The sequence below is a fragment of the Hylobates moloch genome, unplaced genomic scaffold (genome assembly GCF_009828535.3).
Source record: "Hylobates moloch isolate HMO894 unplaced genomic scaffold, HMol_V3 SCAFFOLD_14, whole genome shotgun sequence".
Classification (NCBI taxonomy): Eukaryota; Metazoa; Chordata; class Mammalia; order Primates; family Hylobatidae; genus Hylobates; species Hylobates moloch.
Window position 1 is genome coordinate 89324596 of NW_026652289.1, and position 19591 is coordinate 89344186.

The 19591-nt window shown below is 52.1% G+C and overlaps 1 protein-coding gene across 4 annotated transcripts in view; it reads right to left on the bottom strand.

Annotated features, from left to right (window-relative positions):
* SHF (Src homology 2 domain containing F) overlaps positions 1-19591 on the bottom strand; it is a 33238-nt gene that overhangs the window by 7702 nt on the left and 5945 nt on the right. The window contains exons 1-4 of one of the 4 annotated variants that reach the window (XM_032174337.2): positions 14304-14829; positions 4757-4898; positions 1821-2027; positions 171-311 (exon numbers count right to left, since the gene is read on the bottom strand). In XM_032174337.2, coding sequence (XP_032030228.1) covers positions 171-311; positions 1821-2027; positions 4757-4898; positions 14304-14801 — 988 coding nt within the window. In that variant the 5' untranslated portion in view covers positions 14802-14829. Of the gene's footprint in view, positions 1-170; positions 312-1820; positions 2028-4756; positions 4899-7156; positions 7253-14303; positions 14831-19591 lie in introns of those variants that run through there. The other 3 variants (XM_058427544.1, XM_032174338.2, XM_058427543.1) reach the window with 3 other exon arrangements.

A 19591-nucleotide genomic window follows, 5' to 3' on the forward strand; every position in this document is an offset into this window, starting at 1 on the left:
AGCTGTGGGGAAGGGAGGAATGTGCATTTTGTCTCTTCCTTCTTCTTCCCAAATGAGATTCTTCCTGGGGTCTCCAAACCCTGCCCCACCTCTCAGCTCCTCCAACCCAACCCACAGGGCCTGGAGGGGTGAGGACATGTCACCCTGGCCAGAAGCCCCCCAGGACCCACCGCTGCTGTCCTCCAGGCTGGGCTCAGGGAGGGGCGAGGCTGGACCGGAGATGTCCCTGTCCCCATCAGGCAGGGAGGGGCTGCTGTCCAGCTGTCCCACAGGTGGAGGCCAAGGTAGGTCTTTGATGACCTTAATGTCAACTGGAGCCAGCAGCAGAAGTGAGGAGACAGACAGTGACAGAGACAGAAAGAGGTAGAGGTTGAGACACCAAAACCCAGAGCCAGGACACAGGACAGCCTAGAAAGGAGGAGAGGCAGAGGCAGAGGCAGGTCGGCTTTTGGGGAGGGACTCAGGGGCTGGGCAGAGCCAAGGTTGACCACACCAGGCTGGCCTGGTCAGAGGGAGGGAAGGTTGGGTGGCAAGCAGCAGGATGCAGGGGCTTGCACTGTCAGCCCGTGGGTCCCCTTCATTTGACCTCTCACAAGCCTCCAGGGCCCAAAGGTACCAGGAACAAAGGAAATGAAGGACTAGGAGTGACCAGCACCTCCCAGCCCCACATCTGGGTTCCCATAGCCTCCTGGCACCCACAGCCTTGCCTCCGTTTCTCCTTTTCCCCTCAGCCTGGGAACTCGCAGGCAGCGAGAAAGAGCCAGCCTTGCCTCAGGTTGTCAGGATTACTCAGACTTGGGGGCAGATGTTTTAGTGAAATTTAATCCCCACCCCCCATCTTGAGAAGAGTGATGCCACTGGTGGCTGCTGGACTGCTAACGAGGTTTCCTAATGACGAGCATAGATTTTCCCATTAAGCAATCCAAACAGTATTGATTCTCCAAGGAGACTTCTGGAGATAAACGGCCCATCCTCAATGGTGTGTGCTTTACAGGAAGAATATTAGAATCCTGTGGTTTTCCAGTCTGGCTGTCAGGGTGGGGAGGGCAGAGGAGGGCTGGGTCCAGCTCCAGGATGAGCCCCTTGCCCAAGCAGGGGAGAGGGGCATATGTGGGCAGGAATGAAGTCGAATGGCATTTGAGCCCTTTATGTTCCCCCTGAATCAAGGACCCAGGAGCAAAAGCCCTCTCCCTGCTCCAGGCTCTTGCTCCACCCACTTCAGACCGCTAACATGAACTTTTCCATGGTGGACTTGGACTTGGGACGGACAGCAGTGTGGTTGGAACAGAAGAAACCTGATCTTCATTTGGCAATCAAGAGATTTCTCATAGCCTCACTCTGCTCCTCAGAAATCTCCTTGGGGCCAGACACCCCTGGTCTGCCAGGGCCTACCACTGGGAGGCAGAGCCCTAGAATTCAGGTTACACCCATGGCTGTCTTTATTGTTTGAAGTAAGTGCCTTCTTTTATTAAATGTAAGTATTTTAACATATGTCACGAGTTTCATAAGTTTGTTTTGGAATTTATTTTTAAATATACCCAGTCCCCAAAAGACAGAAGTAGTCTAAGCCTCTTAGCTTCCAAGAGGTTGTGATGCAGGGGAATGCCTTCATCCTTCTCCTGTACCCATTCCTTGACCCTGCACACAGCGCTGTGTCCATACTGCCAACCCCACCCCCTGTGGTACAGAACTCAACTACATTTCCCTGGAGTCCTGATCCTGGGCCTCTCTGGGTTCCTGGGATCCACTTCTTCCATTCTCTTGAGCCTGGAAAGCTGCTCAGAGGCCCCAGCTGACCTGCCCTCTCCACCAGGACTCACCTGCAAAGGCTTTGGAAATCCGCTCCTTTTTCCACTCCCAGGGCTGGTCATACTCCTCGGGGGGCCTCTCATCATCCTCTGGCAGGCGGGACTCCCGGGGCCAGGGGGCCCCCTCACCTTCCGGGGTGGCCCCATCCTCCTCTGGCTCATAGGGTGTGTCATACAGAGGTAAGGGCTGAGTTGCTGTCTCCTTGGAGCCCCGGATCTCTGCCGGAGCAGGGCAGGAAGGGAAAGGTGAGGGCTCAGCCTTGGCTTTCTGGCTCCCCTCCTGCAATGCTTCTCAGCAACAAGCCAGGCCTCCTTCAGAGGAGATACTCTGGCTCTGGGGGGAGCTCAGCAACCACACATCCTGGGTTCCTCACCCTCAAAACACTTCTGGGTCTCTAAAAGCAAGGGAGCCAATGAAGGCAAGGGAAGGTGGGCACCAGAGTAAAAGACAGGAAAAGGATCCTGCAACAGCTAGCGAGGGCTGGGTAGCTAAAACTTATGAGTTTAGGAAACTGAGGCACAACCCTCCCGTTGTCCACGTCCTCCCTGATGCCAAGCTCCATTTGTTTCCTTCTGTCTCAAATGATATCATTCCTTTTTTCTGTTTCTTTCTTTTTTTTTGAGACAGAATCTTGCTCTCTCACCCAGGCTGGAGTGCAATGGCACGATCTTGGCTCACTACAACCTCTGCCTTCCTGGTTCAAGCGATTCTCCCACCTCAGCCTCCTGAGTAGCTGGGATTACAGACATCCGCCATCATGCCCGGCTAACTTTTGTATTTTTGTAGAGATGGGGGTTTCACCACGTTGGCAGGCTGGTCTCGAACTCCTGACCTGAGGTGATCTGCCTGCCTCGGCCTTCCAAAGTGCTGGGATTACAGGCATTAGCCACCGCGCCCAGCCCACAAGTGATATCATTTCACAATCACAGAATTATTCTTTGCTGCCTAGACACTGTGGACCACCCGCTCCTTGAAACTTTCCCTTCGACAAGTTACATTCATCGTCATAAAGACCTTTCACTTTGACATTCCATGGTTTCAAACTCATCACCTTCTCTAAAGCTAATTGGTTCTCTTTTTGGGATCACTGACCCAGCCCTCACCATTATTTTGTCCTTCCTGACTATCTCGAATGCTAATATCCGACCTTCAGTTGTGTGGCCTCCTATACCACTTCAGGTCACATAAGTCACATCTGCTTCTCCAAAATGACTATTGGAAAGGCAGTGACCATCCTCCCCAAGGACCTGGCAAAGACTTTCTTTCTGATCACCCCCATCTGGCCTCTCCCTAGATCCTCTCTTGGCCTCCGTTCCCCAAGACTAGGTCTTATGCATTTCTCCCTATCCTAATTCCTTGAACTATATGCCCAGCCTCATGGCACTTGCTGCATCTGTATTTTCAGTCATTTGTGTCCACTGCCATAAAGACCTTTCGCTTTGACATACCATTGTTTCAAACTGACCACCTTCTCCAAAGCTAGTAGTTCTTTTATTGGGATCACTGACCCCGGTGAAAATATGATAAAAGCTATGGAGCTCCTCCCCCCAAAAATGTGCTCCCATATTTTCACATATAATTTCAGGGCATTCATGGGGGCTTCCTGGGGTCCACACCCTCTGACCTAAATGGAGTAGTCAGCTTCTCACTTTCTCCATTTCTGTCTACTACACTGTTCTCCTTGGACCTGGCCCTCCTTCATTCTTCAAATCCCATCTGTTCTTTGCCAATACCCAGTGACCTTCACCCTCATCTTTCTGTATGTAGATTAATGCTAGGGTGAAACTCCATTCTGTAGGCTTATGTTTCCAAGGGCTCCATGGAATAGTATTCCTGGGATATTCTTGACCACTCTCTGCCTCCCTTGCCACCTCTCCCAAGTAGGAAGAGCAGTGTATTGCATTGGTCAGTGAATGCACACTCTCCTTCTCTTGAAGAGAAAGAACATTCTGGTTCATGCAGTCAGTGGCCTGCTCCTGTGCTGCCTTTGACCCAGAGCCCCAGGTACTGAAGGGCAGGCTCTGAGCTTGGATGGGGACAAGCTCTGGCTCTTCCTTTGCAGGGTTCCCCCACTAGGCCTACTGAGTTGCCCAAGCCTGATTGGGCAAGTTTAATTCTGTGGTGAAGTATTAAGAAGCCCATTGTGATGACACATAAGCCCATTGCAGTGAACATAAGTAATGTTCTCTAATCAACTTTATCAGTAACAAAGCTGACATTTTCATCCTGTTCCTCTCTTGCTCAAGAATTCATCATGGCTCCACTCCCCGTTTTGAAGCAAGTCCAGATACCTCATTCTAGCTTATGAAGCGCTGCCTTGCCCCTCTCGGACTCTCTCATCTAGGTTCCCGTGCACACCCAGCACTAACATCATCTGCTCCTGAACAAACTTCCTCTCACCCTGCCTCAGGGCCGTGGCTTGGACAGACCCACCCTGTCCTCTCTGATCTCCCCTATTTGATCTCTTTCCCCTGGACTCTCTCTCAGCCTGTTCCCAAGACCAGGTCTTACTCTTTTCTCCCTAGCCTCACTCTTTGGACTACTTGCCCAGGCTCATGGCACCCACTGTAACTATATTTCTAGTCATCTTTCTCCAACTGCCATGAAGATGTTTCATTTCAAACTCATCCCCCCTCCCAAGGCTAGTGGTTCTCTTTTTGGGCTCACTGATCCTCCCAGCCCTCGCCACTATCTTTTCCTTCCTGTCTTGAATACTTCTATCTGACCTTCAGTTGCGTGGCCTCCTGCACCACTTCAGGTCTCACAGGTCACAGCTGCTTCTCCAAAATGACTCTGAAAGGCAGTGATCATCCTCCCTAAGGACCTGGAAAAGACTTTCTCCATATTTTCCACGGACCAAAGAATCAGTCCTTAGACTTGTGAGTCGCAAAGGCTGCTCTGCAGAGCCCAGGCCTCAGGGAGCACCTCCCCTGCCCCTGTCACTCACCGGCCATCATCTTTTGAGCCTCATAGGGCTCCATGTAGCCATCATTTTCAGGGACCTTCTCTGGGGCTCCTGAAGCTCCTGCTGAGCCTTCGCCAGTCTCCTGAACATCAAACGGGTCCGCATAGTCTTCTAGGATAGCTAGCTGTGGGAGGAGAGTGAAGAGAGTGGGCTTCAGGGAGCAGAGAGGCAACTCTGCTTCTCCCAAGGTACTCTGTCCATGGGAGCAAGAGTCCCAAGTAGGCTGCCTTCGACCCAGACCCCCAGGTACTCAAGGGAAGGCTCTGAGCTTGGATGGGGACAAGCTCTGGCTCTTCCTTTGCAGGGCTCCCCCACTAGGCTGCCAACCAAGTGGTACCTCCCTTTTTTTTTTTTTTTTTTTTGAGATGGAGTCTCACTCTGTCACCCAGGCTGGAGTGCAGTGGCATGATCTCGGCTCACTGCAACCTCCACCTACCGGGTTCACGCCATTCTCCTGCCTCAGCCTCCCGAGTAGCTGGGACTACAGGCACACATCACCAAGCCCAGCTAATTTTTGTATTTTTAGCAGAGATGGGGTTTCACCATGTTGGCTAGGATGGTGTTAATCTCTTGACCTTGTGATCCGCCCGCCTCGGCCTCCCAAAGTGCTGGGATTACAGGCGTGAGCCACCGCGCCCGGCCCCAAGTGGTACATATTTTCCACTAATTTTGTGCCTCTAGGCCATCTCCTAGGCTAAATGGCCAGAAGGAGGCTACTGGGCCATAGGGCCTGCCTCAAGTCAGGGTCCAAGCAGGACCATAGCTTACACCAGGTGGTTCAACAAAGGGAATTACTTCAGAGAAACAGTTACAAAGGTGTTGGAAGAGTTCAAAGAGCAAGCAAAGAATAGTGAGACAACTCAGAGATTAGCATGGTCCATGCCTATGAGGGCGCTTCCAGATGGTGAACAAATAAACAGCTGCTGAGCACCAAGGAACGGAAGGCTGAGTAGTCACTTTTTCAGTTCTGCTGATGGATCCTCACAACATCCCTGTCATGGGGGTACTACTGTCCCCATTTTAAGGAGTCAGAGGCTCAAAGAAGTTAGGGAACATGTCCAGGACGATTCTACATAAGTGGAGGAACCAGGTGATTGGAACCCCATGCCCTTTGTGCAAAAGGCTGCCAACCTGCCACCAGGGGGCATCTTAGCTGTCCTGGGAGAGAGAATGCTGGAGCCGGCTTTGCGGCAGACCTGAAGTTGTGCTGAAGTCCCTGTGGCTCCTGGAGGGCAAGGACAGGAAAGGCTTCACTTTGGCCCTTCACTTCCCACGCTGCCCCTTTCTCCCACACAAGTGGCTCACGGCCACTCCTCTATGCCTGCTGCCATTCAACGCAGAGCGAACTGCAAACCACACACTCAGAAGAGGCACTCAAGGTGCTCAGGGCGGCGCGCAGCTGAGGACAATAGAACCTTTCTCCAAGCTGGGCTTGGGCTTCTCCTGACGGGGCGCTGGCTGAGGCAGAGACTGAACCCGGTTCACCCAAGGCTGCCAGCACCCCAGGAGCACTGCACCACTGGGTTGATAGGCGATGACAGGAGGTGGCTCCAGGGCCTGCAGCATGGGGGGAGACCACTCTTGCCTTTCCCTAAATCTCAGTCTAGGCTTTGATTCTGAGCCAGATCAGGGCTGTAGGAGCCAGCTGGGCTGGGAGGCCGTGGGGTGACTGGCCTGCTCTGGGTTAGAGAAACTGGGAATGGTGACCCCTAGCAAGGCAGAGATGAAGAAAGGAAGCTCTTCACCTCAGAGACCCCTTCTGATGTTCCTTCCACCCTGCTATTCCCTCTGAGGCACCTCCCAATGGCTCCTGCCATCTCATCTGGGGTCTTCAGCTCCCACCTTGTTCTATTCATGCCCTCAGCTCCTTTATTACCTCCTTTGTGTCTCTGCCTGCTTGTGGGATAACCACCATCTCAGATCATCCCATTACCGCCACCGGGCTATCCATACCTGGAGCTCTTGGTTGTTTTTGTCTTTCCAGCTCCAGTAAGCACCTGGCATACAGTAGGCACTAGACAAATGTTTCTCCTTGATCATCGCCTATCTCCCCTTGGAGCCCTTCACCCCTAGTCCTCCTTCCACCAGGAAGTAGAGAAAAGAAATCCGCTCACCCCTACCCACCCAAGCTGCTTCCTCCCAGGCCAACTGGTACCCACAGCCCCACCCCTTGACCAAGGGGGCTCTGTAGTCAGCCCACCTTCGATGATTCTGTCAGTCGGCAGCCAGCATCACACTCTTGTGGCAGCCGCTTAACAGTGTCTGAATCAACCAACACGTTATCCATAAACCTTGCGATGGCTCTCCAGTGCTTCAGGAGAAAGTCTGTAGTTAAAGAGATTTGAAAGCTTCCACTTTCCTCTTTAGTTTCTCTCTACTCACCTTGGATCACTTTGTTACCAGAAAGCTGCATGTTCTTTCTACTTCAAAGGCTTTCCCTCTGCCTGGATCACTTTCCCCTTCCTCATCAAGAGCTAACTCTCATAGATTATTTCTTCAGAAAGCCTTTTCTTTTTTTTTTTTTTTTTTTTGAGACGGAGTCTTGCTCTGTCGCCCAGGCTGGAGTGCAGTGGCGCGATCTCGGCTCACTGCAACCTCCGCCTCCCGGGTTCACGCCATTCTCCTGCCTCAGCCTCTCCGAGTAGCTGGGACTACAGGCGCCCGCCACCACGCCCGGCTAATTTTTTGTATTTTTGGTAGAGACGGGGTTTCACCGTGGTCTCGATCTCCTGACCTCGTGATCCGCCCGCCTCGGCCTCCCAAAGTGCTGGGATTACAAGCGTGAGCCACCGCGCCCAGCAGAAAGCCTTTTCATACTCCCCCCAGGTCTGTTAGGTGTCTCTGTGCTGGGCTTCCTGAAGACTGTGAGCTTCCTGAGGGCAGGAACCATGTTTACTCTCAAATTCCTGACAGTGTTAACTCCATTCACATAAAACAGGAAGAATGGACAAAGGAAGTACTTTTCCTTGTTCATTCAGGAGAGGAAGCCCAAATCTGGATCGGGTGGGGTCATATGAGGGGACAGTCTTTCCAAGTGAAGCTGTGTCACCAGAAGCTGCTTGGCCAGCAGAGGTATGTGATCTAAGCCCCCGATAGTCCCCCCACCCCTGCTCCTCCACTCCATAGAGCCCCTCCAGCCTCTCCCTCACCAAGCCTGCAGGCAGCACCCTTCTTACCCAAGTCCTGGGTCCATGCCCAGAGCCGCGACCCCTCCCAGGCTGGCGTGGGCCTCCTCAGCTCTAGCCTGCAGTGCCCGTGGGCGCCCAGGTGGCAACTCTGCGGGCAGCTCAATGGCTCCTCTGTTCCATTCCTGGCTCCACACCCAGCTCCAGGAAGCCCCGGCCCCACGCCCTGGGCTGGGATGCCCAAACGAGCCACCCACAGGGCTGGGAGTTGGGAGCAGCCGCAGAGATGCCAGTTGGGAAGGATGGCAGGACAGGCACCCACCCTGGGCACAGAAGTTCCCGGGCAGAACCCAGGCCTGCTTTCCTGTGGCTTCTAGGTCCCCAGGATAAACTGCTCAGTGGAGGAAGCTGCCCCTATAGGCTTCCGACCCCTTTGACCTACCCTAATTTGTTATTTTGTTTATGGCCCCTTTGCCCCACTGTGACGTGCTCACTACTGTATCCTGCATCAATCTCAGGGCTAGCACACAGTAAGTACTCAATGTATATTAAGGGACGCTCAACAGGCGTCCTCTCCAGACTCCATCCTCTGGAGTGACATCACCTTTCAGATCCCCATTCACCGTGACCTCTAATGGCTGCAGGATCAGGCTCTCAGCAGATCTACATCTGAATAGAAATCAAAGACTCTGGCGCAAAGGCCAAAGGGAGGAATTGTCCGCAAAGGACCTCTGGGGAAGACACCTAAAACCACGGCGGAGGGGTGAAATTAAAGACTTTCAAAACTTAAAAGTAAATAAATAAATAAAAAATAAAACCACGGCTGGTATTTAGGCACATTCTCTGATTTAGGCAGAATGCTGCCGAAATGCTGAAAGATTTCCAAACTAGTAAAGTAGCTACTACCCAGAGGATCCCATCCCTCTCCTTCCTGCCACCCAGCAGGGTGCCTCCAGGACTCTGCTATTGTGTCTGTTCCAATTGGGCAGTACCCCTCCCAAAGCAGCTGTCATACTTTGAATCTCCTTCCTGCTCAAGCCTCTCCTGTGGTAGCTAGCAGGCCCACCATCTGGTTCCTCTTCCATTCTGCAACTGGGCCACGCAACACATTCCTGACCCCCACCACGGGGCTCCGGAGGGTGTGGATCCAGGAGGAGCAAGAGGGGCACATGTTACAATGTGTGCCTTGCTCTGCAAGGTCTCCAAAGTCTACCACTGCCCCTTTCCTCTGTTTCTTTAGTTTACATTGAGTGTCTGGAAACCTCTTTTTTATCTGGAGACCACTGTTTTTTTATTTGTAGACAAAAGGTGGTAATAGTACCCATATCATAGGGTTGGGAAGAGGAAAATGAATTTGTAAAAGTTCTTAGCCCAGAGGCTCGCATGGAGTCAGTGCTGAATAAATGTTAGCTCTGAGGATAATCTTTTATATTCAGGTATTAAGGCCTCAGAGTTTAGGTGCTTGTCCAGGGTATGCAGCTTGTCAGCAGCAGAGACAAGATAGGGACCCTGGCCTCCTGACTTGCAGTATCTTATCACAGATTTTCCAAACATTTGGAAAATGCAGCATCTTCTCTCCTCTATTTGTAGATTTAAAATACACTTTAAATCTAAGGAGTCCTACAGCAAAGAAATCAGTCTACTTTTGTTTAATTCTGTAATTTCCCAAAAACATTTAACCATGGAAGCCCTTTGTCACTGAAAACCCATTAACCTGTCACAGTTTGGGAAATGGTACATTACTTACCTTCCTCGAGATCAAACTTTTTATACCCATTGTTCCTGCTTATTGGAATATCCTTCTCCTATTTTATCTGAGAAATCCCTTGACATAAAACAAATGTCTTTCCCTTTTCTAATTACAAGAACAATGCCGTGTTTATAAAACAGTTAAACATTACAGACATGCAGTCGATCCTAGCAACACTCATAAGACCCTTGGGTGTGTCTGGTGCCACCTTGGGATTGGGTAGCAAGTGGCGGTCCCCAGCATTCAGGAAGTGGTAAACTCAGTACAGAACACACCCCTCATTCCTTCCCTAAGAGTCTGCTTCCTCTTGTTTGTTAGCAAATGCTTAGTGAATACCTCCTCTCTGCCAGGCACCTGCTGGTAGGTGCTGAGGGTCCAGACATTGGGCTCACTCTACTACCTGCTGGCTGAGAAACCCTGCAAGCGTGACTCAGCATTCCTGTGCTCTGGTTTCCCCATTTATAATCTGGGGATAGTAGTAGAATCTTCCTCACAGGATTGTTTTAAGGATCAGTTGGTCTAACACATGTCAGCTGCTTCAAAATGGTACCAGGCACAAGGTAGGTGCTTAGTAAATGTTAGCCACTATATTATTAAAGACAAAAAGACCAAATTTCTGAGTCCTTCTGGGGGAGGCCCACAGTGATAGACACAAAATAAGCTCCAAGTTGTGAAGCCCTAAGGCTTGGCACCAGGCTCTGGGGGCACCCACAGGCCCACCGCATGCAGGGTTTGGGCCCCACTTTTGCTCTCACATAATATAGTGACTCTGTGGTGAGGGCTAATGGAGTGGGCAGCAAGTATCCTTCAAGCCCTCGGCCCCAGCCAGGGCTTGCTCAGCCTAGCCAGCAGCTCCCATCCATGGTCCTCGGGGTCCCAGCTGTTCCTGGCTCCCAACAGGCAAAGTGCCAGAGCTGAGTTGTCATTGAGTCACTCACTGGCCAAGGTAAGAAGCACAGATGTCTTCCAGACAGAGTTGGTGCCGCAGTGTGGGGTGACAACACTGGGTAGAGTGGACAGGCCTGCCATCCAATCCCCCAGTAGCTGCAGGCCTCACCCATCCTCAAAGCAGCAACGGCAGCACAGATGGCCAACCTGGGCCACAGAGGCTTAAGAGGTTTAACTAGTCTACAAAAGTTCCTTCACCTGGACTCCTCCCTTCTCCCTCCCTTCCCCAGACTCTCCTCCTCCCTCTATCTCCATCTGCAAGATAAGCAGATTGGACCTACAGATTCTGTGGAAGTCTTAAGAAGAAACATTAAAGCAAACAAGCAAACAAACCCCAAAAAGGCAAGTAGGAGGTCTTCCAGGTGCTGTGTCCCTTTCAGCGCCTAATGACATACACTTAATGAACACTGGCTAAGGGATGGTCCTACATTGACTGGCAGCCCCTACCAATCCTCCTAACCTCAGGGCAGGAATATTTTGTTCAACTTCAGATGCCCTGACTGTATCCTTCACTTTACTCTTCCTACCTCTGTCTGTTTACTCCTTTCCAAATCTGTGCCTGGAGGATCCAAGTCCTGTGGATATCATCGGTGAGGTACATCTATTTTTTAAAGTTCTTAATATTTTGGGGCCTGTGAACCCCTACGAGAATCTAAGAGCTACACCTTTCCCCAGAAAAATAGGAAACATCTGCACACAATTTCTGATGGTTCATGAAGACCAGGAACCTCTCTATGAGCTAAGAAGAGCCCTGGTTTTAATCCAGGGTGCCTGACTGTCTTATTGTCCATGTTACCTCTCCACCCAGCCCCAAACATGTATCTTGGGATGAGGGAGGCAAAGGACACACTGCACAGATGGTCACAGGCAGCTCAGAGCTTTGTCCAATCAGAGCCCTGTTCCCATATCCATCCCCTTCCCTAATTACACCAGGTTTTTCCTGCTGAAGGTCTGAGAAAAGGGAGCAAAGCAAGGGAAGGCCCAGCTCTCTAGCCCCTCTGCCAGAGCATGGCCTGGGGGCCAGACGAGGGCCCAGCACCATGAAGCTCTTCCTCTGGCCAGATGGCAAGGCCCTGCCTGCCCGTTGCAGGGTGCGGCTCCTGCTGCTCCCACACCTGCCCTGCCAGGCCTGCCCAGATGGCCACCCCTGCACCCCTGCCAACTATGGCAGTGGATCCCAGGGTGGGCTGGCAGCCAGAACCCCACATGGGGAGAAGGCTAATGGTCCTGAGCCCCCTGGGCCTCTCAGGGTACTGTCGAGGACCTGGTTCTCTCCTGCCCCCATACTAACTGGGTTTCTGCTCAATCCCTCTGGCTTGTCATAGAAACACCTCCACCCATTTCATCAAATCTCATGACCCATCCCTTCTCAGAGGGTTCTGACTCCCCCAGCCCCAGCCACTGGGCTCCAGAGGAGAGAAGAGGCCAGCACAAAGCACATCCCTGTTCCCAGGCCTCATCTCATGTCAGGAGGAGACCTCAAAGCAAGCCAGAAGGCCTGAGAGAAGGAGGAACAGAAAACAAGGAGAAAGCGGCCACATAGTACATAAACACCAGCTCCACTGGGCCACAGGGGCATGCGCCAGCTCACATCCAGGAGCAGCATCTCTTAGGTTTAGGGTAAGGGACTCAGGCACCTTGTCTGAGCTTTCACTAGGGGAAGACTCATACCTCAAATTCTGCTCCTAAAGGGGTGGGGAGCTGCTCTCTCTAAATGGTGGGAGGCCCCAGGTCAGGGCCTAGAGAGATAAAGCATCCCTGCCCCAGGCCAACTCAGATGGCATCCTGGGTCTTTCTCATCACACCCATTAAAGAAACCACAGATTGTATGGCTCCTGGGAGAGCCTGCTGGATTTCATTCCTGTCCCTGTAGCTGACAAAGGAGTCAGACATCTCTTGGCCCCTAAGTCTGAACAGCACACAGATCACAGAGCTGACCCAAGCTGAGGCACGGAGGCCCTTGGCAAGAAGAGGCTGTGAGTCTCGGCATAGAACTGTGTGGGTGCATCCCTTCCTTGGGGGTGTCTGGGAAAATGTGCAAGGGAAGCTGTGGCTAGGGGAGTCCCCGACCCTCAGGCCACCCTGATAATGGACAGTCACCATTCAGGACATATTTATGCACCCTTCTTTATGTCAAGCATTGTGTCGGGCACTTGGGAGACACAAGAAGACGTGGTCTGTGTCCTGGAGGAGCCCATGGCTTGGTGGGCAGCCTGTTAGGGCATCCAAGCCACTGTAGAGAGGAGAAGGGCCAAAGACAGCTCAGGCCCGTGTTGCCTGTGCCAAACAGGCAGTGGTTAGCGAGGAGGAGACTGACTGGTCAGTGGGAAGAACAGGGCCTATCCCTCTCCTCTGCCTCACTGTCACTACCTCCATCACATCACACAATAGCAGGGGACAAGAAGCGGACGAGCACAGCCTTGGAGAAGTGCCCTTGAACCTTCCTCTGCAGAATAAGTATCCTGGCCCAGGATGGGCAGCCATGCCCCACAGCAAAAACTAGGGGAAAAATAATTTGCATTCCTGAGGCTTCTGCTCTGACCCTGACAGATCTCTCTCATCCAGGAAATCTGGCGGAACGGCGCTCTCTCAGCTAAAAAGCCTCAATCCTGGAGCCAACGGATTCAGAAAGCAACTTTGCACTCCAATCAAATAAAAATGTTCTTCTCTGCTGAGGAGAGGGGGGCAGGCCCCAGAACTGAGCTCTCGGGATGAGTGAAGAAGGACAACAGAGCCAAGGCAGCCCACAGAGTCATCATCACAGAATTCAGGAGCCTGAGATGGCTTTCAGCTCTCACTCTGCCAGGGAGGGATAAGAGCGACCGGAGTCAGGGCAGGGCCCCGAGGCATGGTGGATGTCCTGTTCTCCCTCCCTATCCTGGCGCCTGCAGACCCAGGAAAAGCCCCAGCCTCCCTCAGAATGGACCCCGGGGAGAGGGAGGCCAGGAGGAGAGGAGGAATGGGCTCAGCTGCTTAGCCCCATGTGGGCAACAGGTCCTGAGCACTGACTATCCTCATACCTGAGAGGACAAGGGAAGGAGGGAGGAGTGGGCCTGGACCCCAGGAAGCCCCTTGGCAAGAGCTGTAAGCTGCCTGTCTTGGCCTCCTGAGAACAACAGCCCATAGGGCAAAGGCCAGCTCGTGCTGTGTCCGCAAGGAGAAACCCTTCTTCACCTCCTTTCTGGGGCTCCAGCACCTGCAAGGATGCTTAGGCTAGAGAAACAGGAGGAGGAAGAGGAGGAGGAAGCAAAGAGGCAACAGGAGGAAAGAGCTTTGTGCTGGCTATGCCCTGGGGGAAGGGTCAGAGATCAAAGGGCAGTGAGCTGCTGCTTCCAGAGGGGCAGAGAGGCCATCAACCAGTGGGGGTTGGGAGGTGCGCCTCAATTCCCGTTAGAAAAAGGCTCACGGATCAGGCTAGAGGGGGCTACGAAGTGGAGAGCCAGCCCGGGAGGGGGAGGGTCACCAGTCCTGGGGCCATTACAGGGGATGGGGCAGAGGGGCAGAGTTTGAGGCTTCCGTCTCAGATCAGTCAGCTGAGAATCTGAACAAAGGTGGGTGAAGGCTCGGAGCCCCGGGGTTAGGGGCTCGCGTCTGCCAGGAGCTGAGACACCGAGGGGCCCGGGCCAGGCCACCTTTGTCCCTCTCGCAGCCTCCAGACCCCTGACCGCCTTCCCTCCTGGCCATCCCGGCCCGGCGCGGCACTCACCCTATCGCTGCTGGCGGGGGGTCCGGAGATCCTCTCATCAGCAGGCGGCGCCGGGGGCCCCGGGGTCTCGACCCGAATAAGTCGGTGTGGGGGAGAGCCGTGGCGCGGGGGCGGCGTGGGGCCGGGGGCGGCAGGGGTGGCGAGGGCGGCGGAGCCGGACGACCCCCCGGAGTAGGGGTCTTCGAAGTCGCGGTCCCGCTGCAGCCTGTAGGCGGCCAGGATGTCCGGGGGCGGCGCGGGGGGCGCGGCCGGAGAGGGCGCAGGGGGGCGGTAGTCTGGCTCGGGAGGCGCCGGCTTGCTGCCCCCTCCGCCGCCGCCCCCCCCGCGGAAGCCCAGGTGCTCCCGGAGCCACTTGGCTACTCCGCCGCTGCCGCCCCCTCCTGGGCCGGCTCCCGCACCCCCGGCGCCCCGGCGGGACCCCCCCGGGCCGCCCCCAGCGCTCCCCTGCGCCCGCGGCCCCGGGCGGGAGCCCGCCGGAGGAGCTCCGCTCAGTAACATGGGGCCAGCCAGACTGAGCGAGGGGAGCGCAGCGGCGGGTGGGGGGCGGGGGTGGGGAGGAGGGCGGAGCTCCGCCGGGCGGGGAGGGGCGGGGCGCGTCAGTAACAAGGGAGAGGCGGGGCTCCGCTCCCTAACAGGGTCTTCCTCCTGCCGTAGCTCAGAAGAGCGTACGCGGGCTTCCAGCTGGTGTGCACACGCAAGAAGTGAAGTGGGCAGCCCTGGGGCAGCGGATGCGACTACTGGACTGAGGCTGAATCCTTCACGTGTCGCCACGCGGTCCCCTGTGGGACGCGCATCCATCCCCATCTGTTCTTTTCCCCAGCTCCCAGCTCGTGGGAGACGCAGAGAGGGGAGCCCCCAGACTCCTGACTCTAGGGCTCCTTCCGCCTCTCCTCTTCCCTCTCCCAGGATCTCGCAACGGGAAACTATAATCTAGGAGGAAAATCTAGGCGGGCAAGAAAAGCGGCTGTTCTGTAAGATGTGTCTGTAAGCCTCCTCCTCCCGTGCTACCTTGGGAGCCCCACAACCTCCTCCCATCCAACCGTACGCACTGCACATACCCGAACCTACGTTACTTCCCAATCGAGGCAAACACATCTCACATCACATACAAACAACTCCCTAGAGACGCCCACTTCTCCCGTGTCGTTTCCACACACGCCCTTCTCACACGCAAACAGCCCTCGCTCAAACATCCCCCACCCACGGGAGCACCTGCTCCGAGCGGGCCCACCCGGCCGTGACGGTAGCATGCGCACGCACGCGGAAATCCCTTCCAGCCACATCCTGGGCTTCATTGTCAATCAGATTAGTAACAGAATGGAAACAGACAAGTCAATAAATCAAGTCTAGAAACAGTCCCAGTGTTGTCTATCACAAACTCCTTATCCTCTCGAGGCTCGGATGCTCAAGTGCTAGGCATTTTTGTCTTAGAAATAAAGCCAGTTCCGGCCGGGCGCGGTGGCTCACGCCTGTAATCCCAGCACTTTGGGAGGCCAAGGCGGGTGGATCACGAGTACAGGAGATCGAGACCATCCTGTACACGGTGAAACCCCCTCTCTACCAAAAATACAAAAAAAATTAGCTGGGCGTGGTGGCGGACACCTGTAGTCCCAGCTACTCGGGAGGCTGAGGCAGGAGAATCGCTTGAACCCAGGAGGCAGAGGTTGCAGTGAGCTGAGATCGTGCCACTGCACTCCACCCAGGGCGACAGAGTGAGACTCAGTCTCCAAAAAACAAAAAAAGAAAAGAAAAGAAATAAAGCCAGTTCCTCAACATAAATGTACCCCTGAAGCCAACACAAACAGTTCCTTTTGGCTCTGCTGGGAACGTAGCTGTCTTACCTCACTTTCCCCCACCCCCTTTCCCCCACTGCCTCAGTGTCTCCGCACTCCTAGGGTTCATGTCTGCCTTTTTTTTTTTTTCTTTTTTGAAACAGAGTCTTATTCCGTCGCTGGAGTACAGTGGCAAGATCTCAGCTTACAGCAACCTCCACCTCCCAGGTTCAAGCAATGCTTCTGCCTCAGCCTCCCTAGTAGCTGCGATTACAAGTGTGCACCACTACACCTGGTTAATTTTTTGTATTTTTAGTAGAGACAGAGTTTCACCATGTTGGCTAGGCTGGTCTCAAACTCCTGACCTCAAGTGATTCACCCACCTCGGCCTTCCAAAGTGCTGGGATTACAGGTGTGAGCCAACGGCACCTGGCCATATCTGCCTTTTGAGGGCACAAAAAGCCAAGAGGCCCCAAAGGAAAGGAGTTCAAAGCAGGGAGTGTAAAGAAGGATGTAATGGCAAAACTGTGAATCTCCTGGGATTCCCAGGGCCCCAAGTCTCAAAATATTTGTTGAGTTCCTGCTTTGTGCAAATTCTAGTTGGGCGAGGTGGCTCATGCTTGTAGTCCCAGGTACCAAGGAGGTTGAGGTGGGAGAATTGCTTGAGCCCAGAAGTTCAAGGCTGCAGTGAGCTATGATTGTGCCACTGGTCAGACAGTGCTGCTTGTATTTAGGACAGTGCTTCTGGTCAAGCCAGGGCTGCTTGTATTTAGGACAGTGCTTCTCAAACTTTAATGTGGACACTAACCTCCTGGGGATCTTGTTAAGTTACAGATTCTGACTCTGTAGGTCTAGCTGGGGTGGGGTCCCAGGTGATACAGATACTGCTGCTCCCAGATCACATATTGAGTAGCTGGACTGTAGGAGATACTGGAGAATCTGATGTTGAACTTGGTTTTATGAAGTATAATAGAGAAAATAACATGCGCGTATTTTTAAAATGTGCAGTTAAATTGACTATTGGGGCAAAACAAAGCTGGACATAGAGATGATAAATACAGAAGAATGGTCCAGTTAATGTATATCAGAGAGTCTCCACAGTCACCAGGTGTGAGGGCATGGATAGGTAACTAATAAGAAATCCAATAGTTGTGGGCTGTAGCCAGGTATTTGGGGAAGGTACTCAATGCTACTGATCCTTGCTTTCATGATCTCTGGAAAGGGCATGATAATCATTGTGTGAGGATTAAGGGAGATGATGAATATGAAAAAGGTTTGAAAACTGTAAAATGCTTACAGTGGAAGGTGTAACATGAGTTAAACTGCTTGACAGCTCAGAGGAATGAAATCAATCAAGTCTGCAGGCTTCATGCAGGACAGGAGGTAGACCTGAGCTGGGTAGGATTTGGACAGATGAAGCAAAGGAGTGAAAGGTCATTCCAAGACAGGAGGTCAGCATTAGCTGGACAAAGGCATAGAGGTGGGAACCCGCACACCATAAAAAAGGGGAGTATTCATGGTGGGAAGAGTAGGAATAAAATTAGATGGGAAGGAGGGAAGATGTCATAAAGGTAGGGTTTAAACAATAATTTTTAAATTATAATACCTTGTGTGCACCATACACTTACTCTTGTTTTAAAAGATCTGCTAATGTACTTTCCTCCATTACCAGAGCGTGAGCTCCTAAAAGCAGGCAGTTTGAGCACCTCATGGGGTCAGGCAGCTTGATAGGAACCAAGGAGACAGAGGTGAGGCCATCACAGCAAGGCTCCTCTGAGAATTGGGTGGAATTTTCTAGATCCAAATTCTGTTTACCTTTTCTTTCCTTTAGAGATGCGGTCTCACTCTCTTACCCGGGCTGGAGTGCAGTGGTATAATCATAGCTCACTGCAGCCTTGAATTTCTGGGCTCAAGCGATTCTCCTACCTCAACCTCCCGAGTGTGATCCGCCTCACCCAACTAATTTTTAATTTTTTGTAAAGATGGGGCCTCGGTACGTTGCTCAGACTGGTCTTGAACTCCTGGCCTCAAGCAATCCTCCCACCTCGGCTTCCCAAAGCACTGGAACTACAGGTGCACACTACCATACCTGGCTAATTTATTGTATTTTATTTTCTAGAGACGAAGTTCTTGCTATGTTCCTTTGACTGGTCTCAAACTCCTGGCTTCAAGTGATCCTCCTGCTTGGGCCTCCCAAAGTGCTGGGATTACAGGTGTGAGCCATTGCACCCAGCTTAGATTCAAATTCTTGCATGTTAAGCAGTTCGCCATAGTATCAGGATTCTGTAAGGAAGCATGGGTGCTCCCATCACCAAGTGCAGAGCCTGTCACATGGCATCAGTTTAACAAATGTTGAAATGGATAAAGACAATTTCTCTTATTCTTAGTTTTATATAGCTACAATTGTGGTACACACATAATTTTATATCTTTTTAAACTTAACATTGTATGATCATTTCCCCATTTTTGTCATGTAAGTTTATTTTCTTCCAAATTTTTTTGGGGAAAACTATCAACCCTACAGAAAAATCCAAAGAAAGTACAGTGGAGGCTGAGCACAGTGGCTGAAGCCTGTAATCCCAGCACTTTGGGTGGACAAGGTGGGCGGATCACTTGAGCTCAGGTGTTCAAGACCAGGCTGGGCAACATGGTGGAAACCCTGTCTCTATTAAAAAAAAAAAAAAAAGTGTAGTGTAAACCTATTTACCCTTCAGCTAGATTCACCCCTTTTTAAATTTTGCCATATTTGCCCTATTCCTTTCCTTTTTCTTTCATTTTCTTACTCATTTGGTACAAGTTGCAAATATCATGACACTTTGGTTTTACACACTTTAGCAGGCATTGCCTAAGAATAAGGAATTCTATCAGGCTACAAGATCATTATCACATTTAGGAAATTTAATATTTATTTAATACTATTGTCTGTCATAGTCTGTCATACAGTGCTTATTAAATTTTTTGATTTTTCCTGAAAGTGTCTTTTATGGTTTATTTTTTGTTTGTTTTGTTTTTAAAATTTTTTTTTAATTTTCCTTCAGGCAGCCTCCTGAGCCAGAGTAGGCTCAGAGAAACTCCCTACAGTTTTTTTTTTTTCTGATTCCAGATTTTTTTTTTGAGACAGAGTCTCGCTCTGTCACCCAGGCTGGAGTGCAGTGGTGCAATCTGGGCTCACTGCAAGCTCCGCCTCCTGGGTTCACGCTATTCTCCCGCCTCAGCCTCCCCAGTAGCTGGGACTACAGGCGCCCGCCACAACGCCCAGCTAATTTTAATTTTGTATTTTTAGTAGAGACGGGGTTTCCCCATGTTAGCCGGGATGGTCTCGAACTCCTGACCTCGTGATCCGCCTGCCTTGGCCTCCCAAAGTACTGGGGTTACAAGCGTGAGCCACCGCGCCTGGCCGTGATTCCAGATTTAATTAAGTTTCCCCATTTCATTTGTTTGTTATGTTCCTTTAGTCTATTTTAGTTTTGAACAGTCCCCTATTATTTTGTTGCTAGTTTGTTTTTCATCACATTT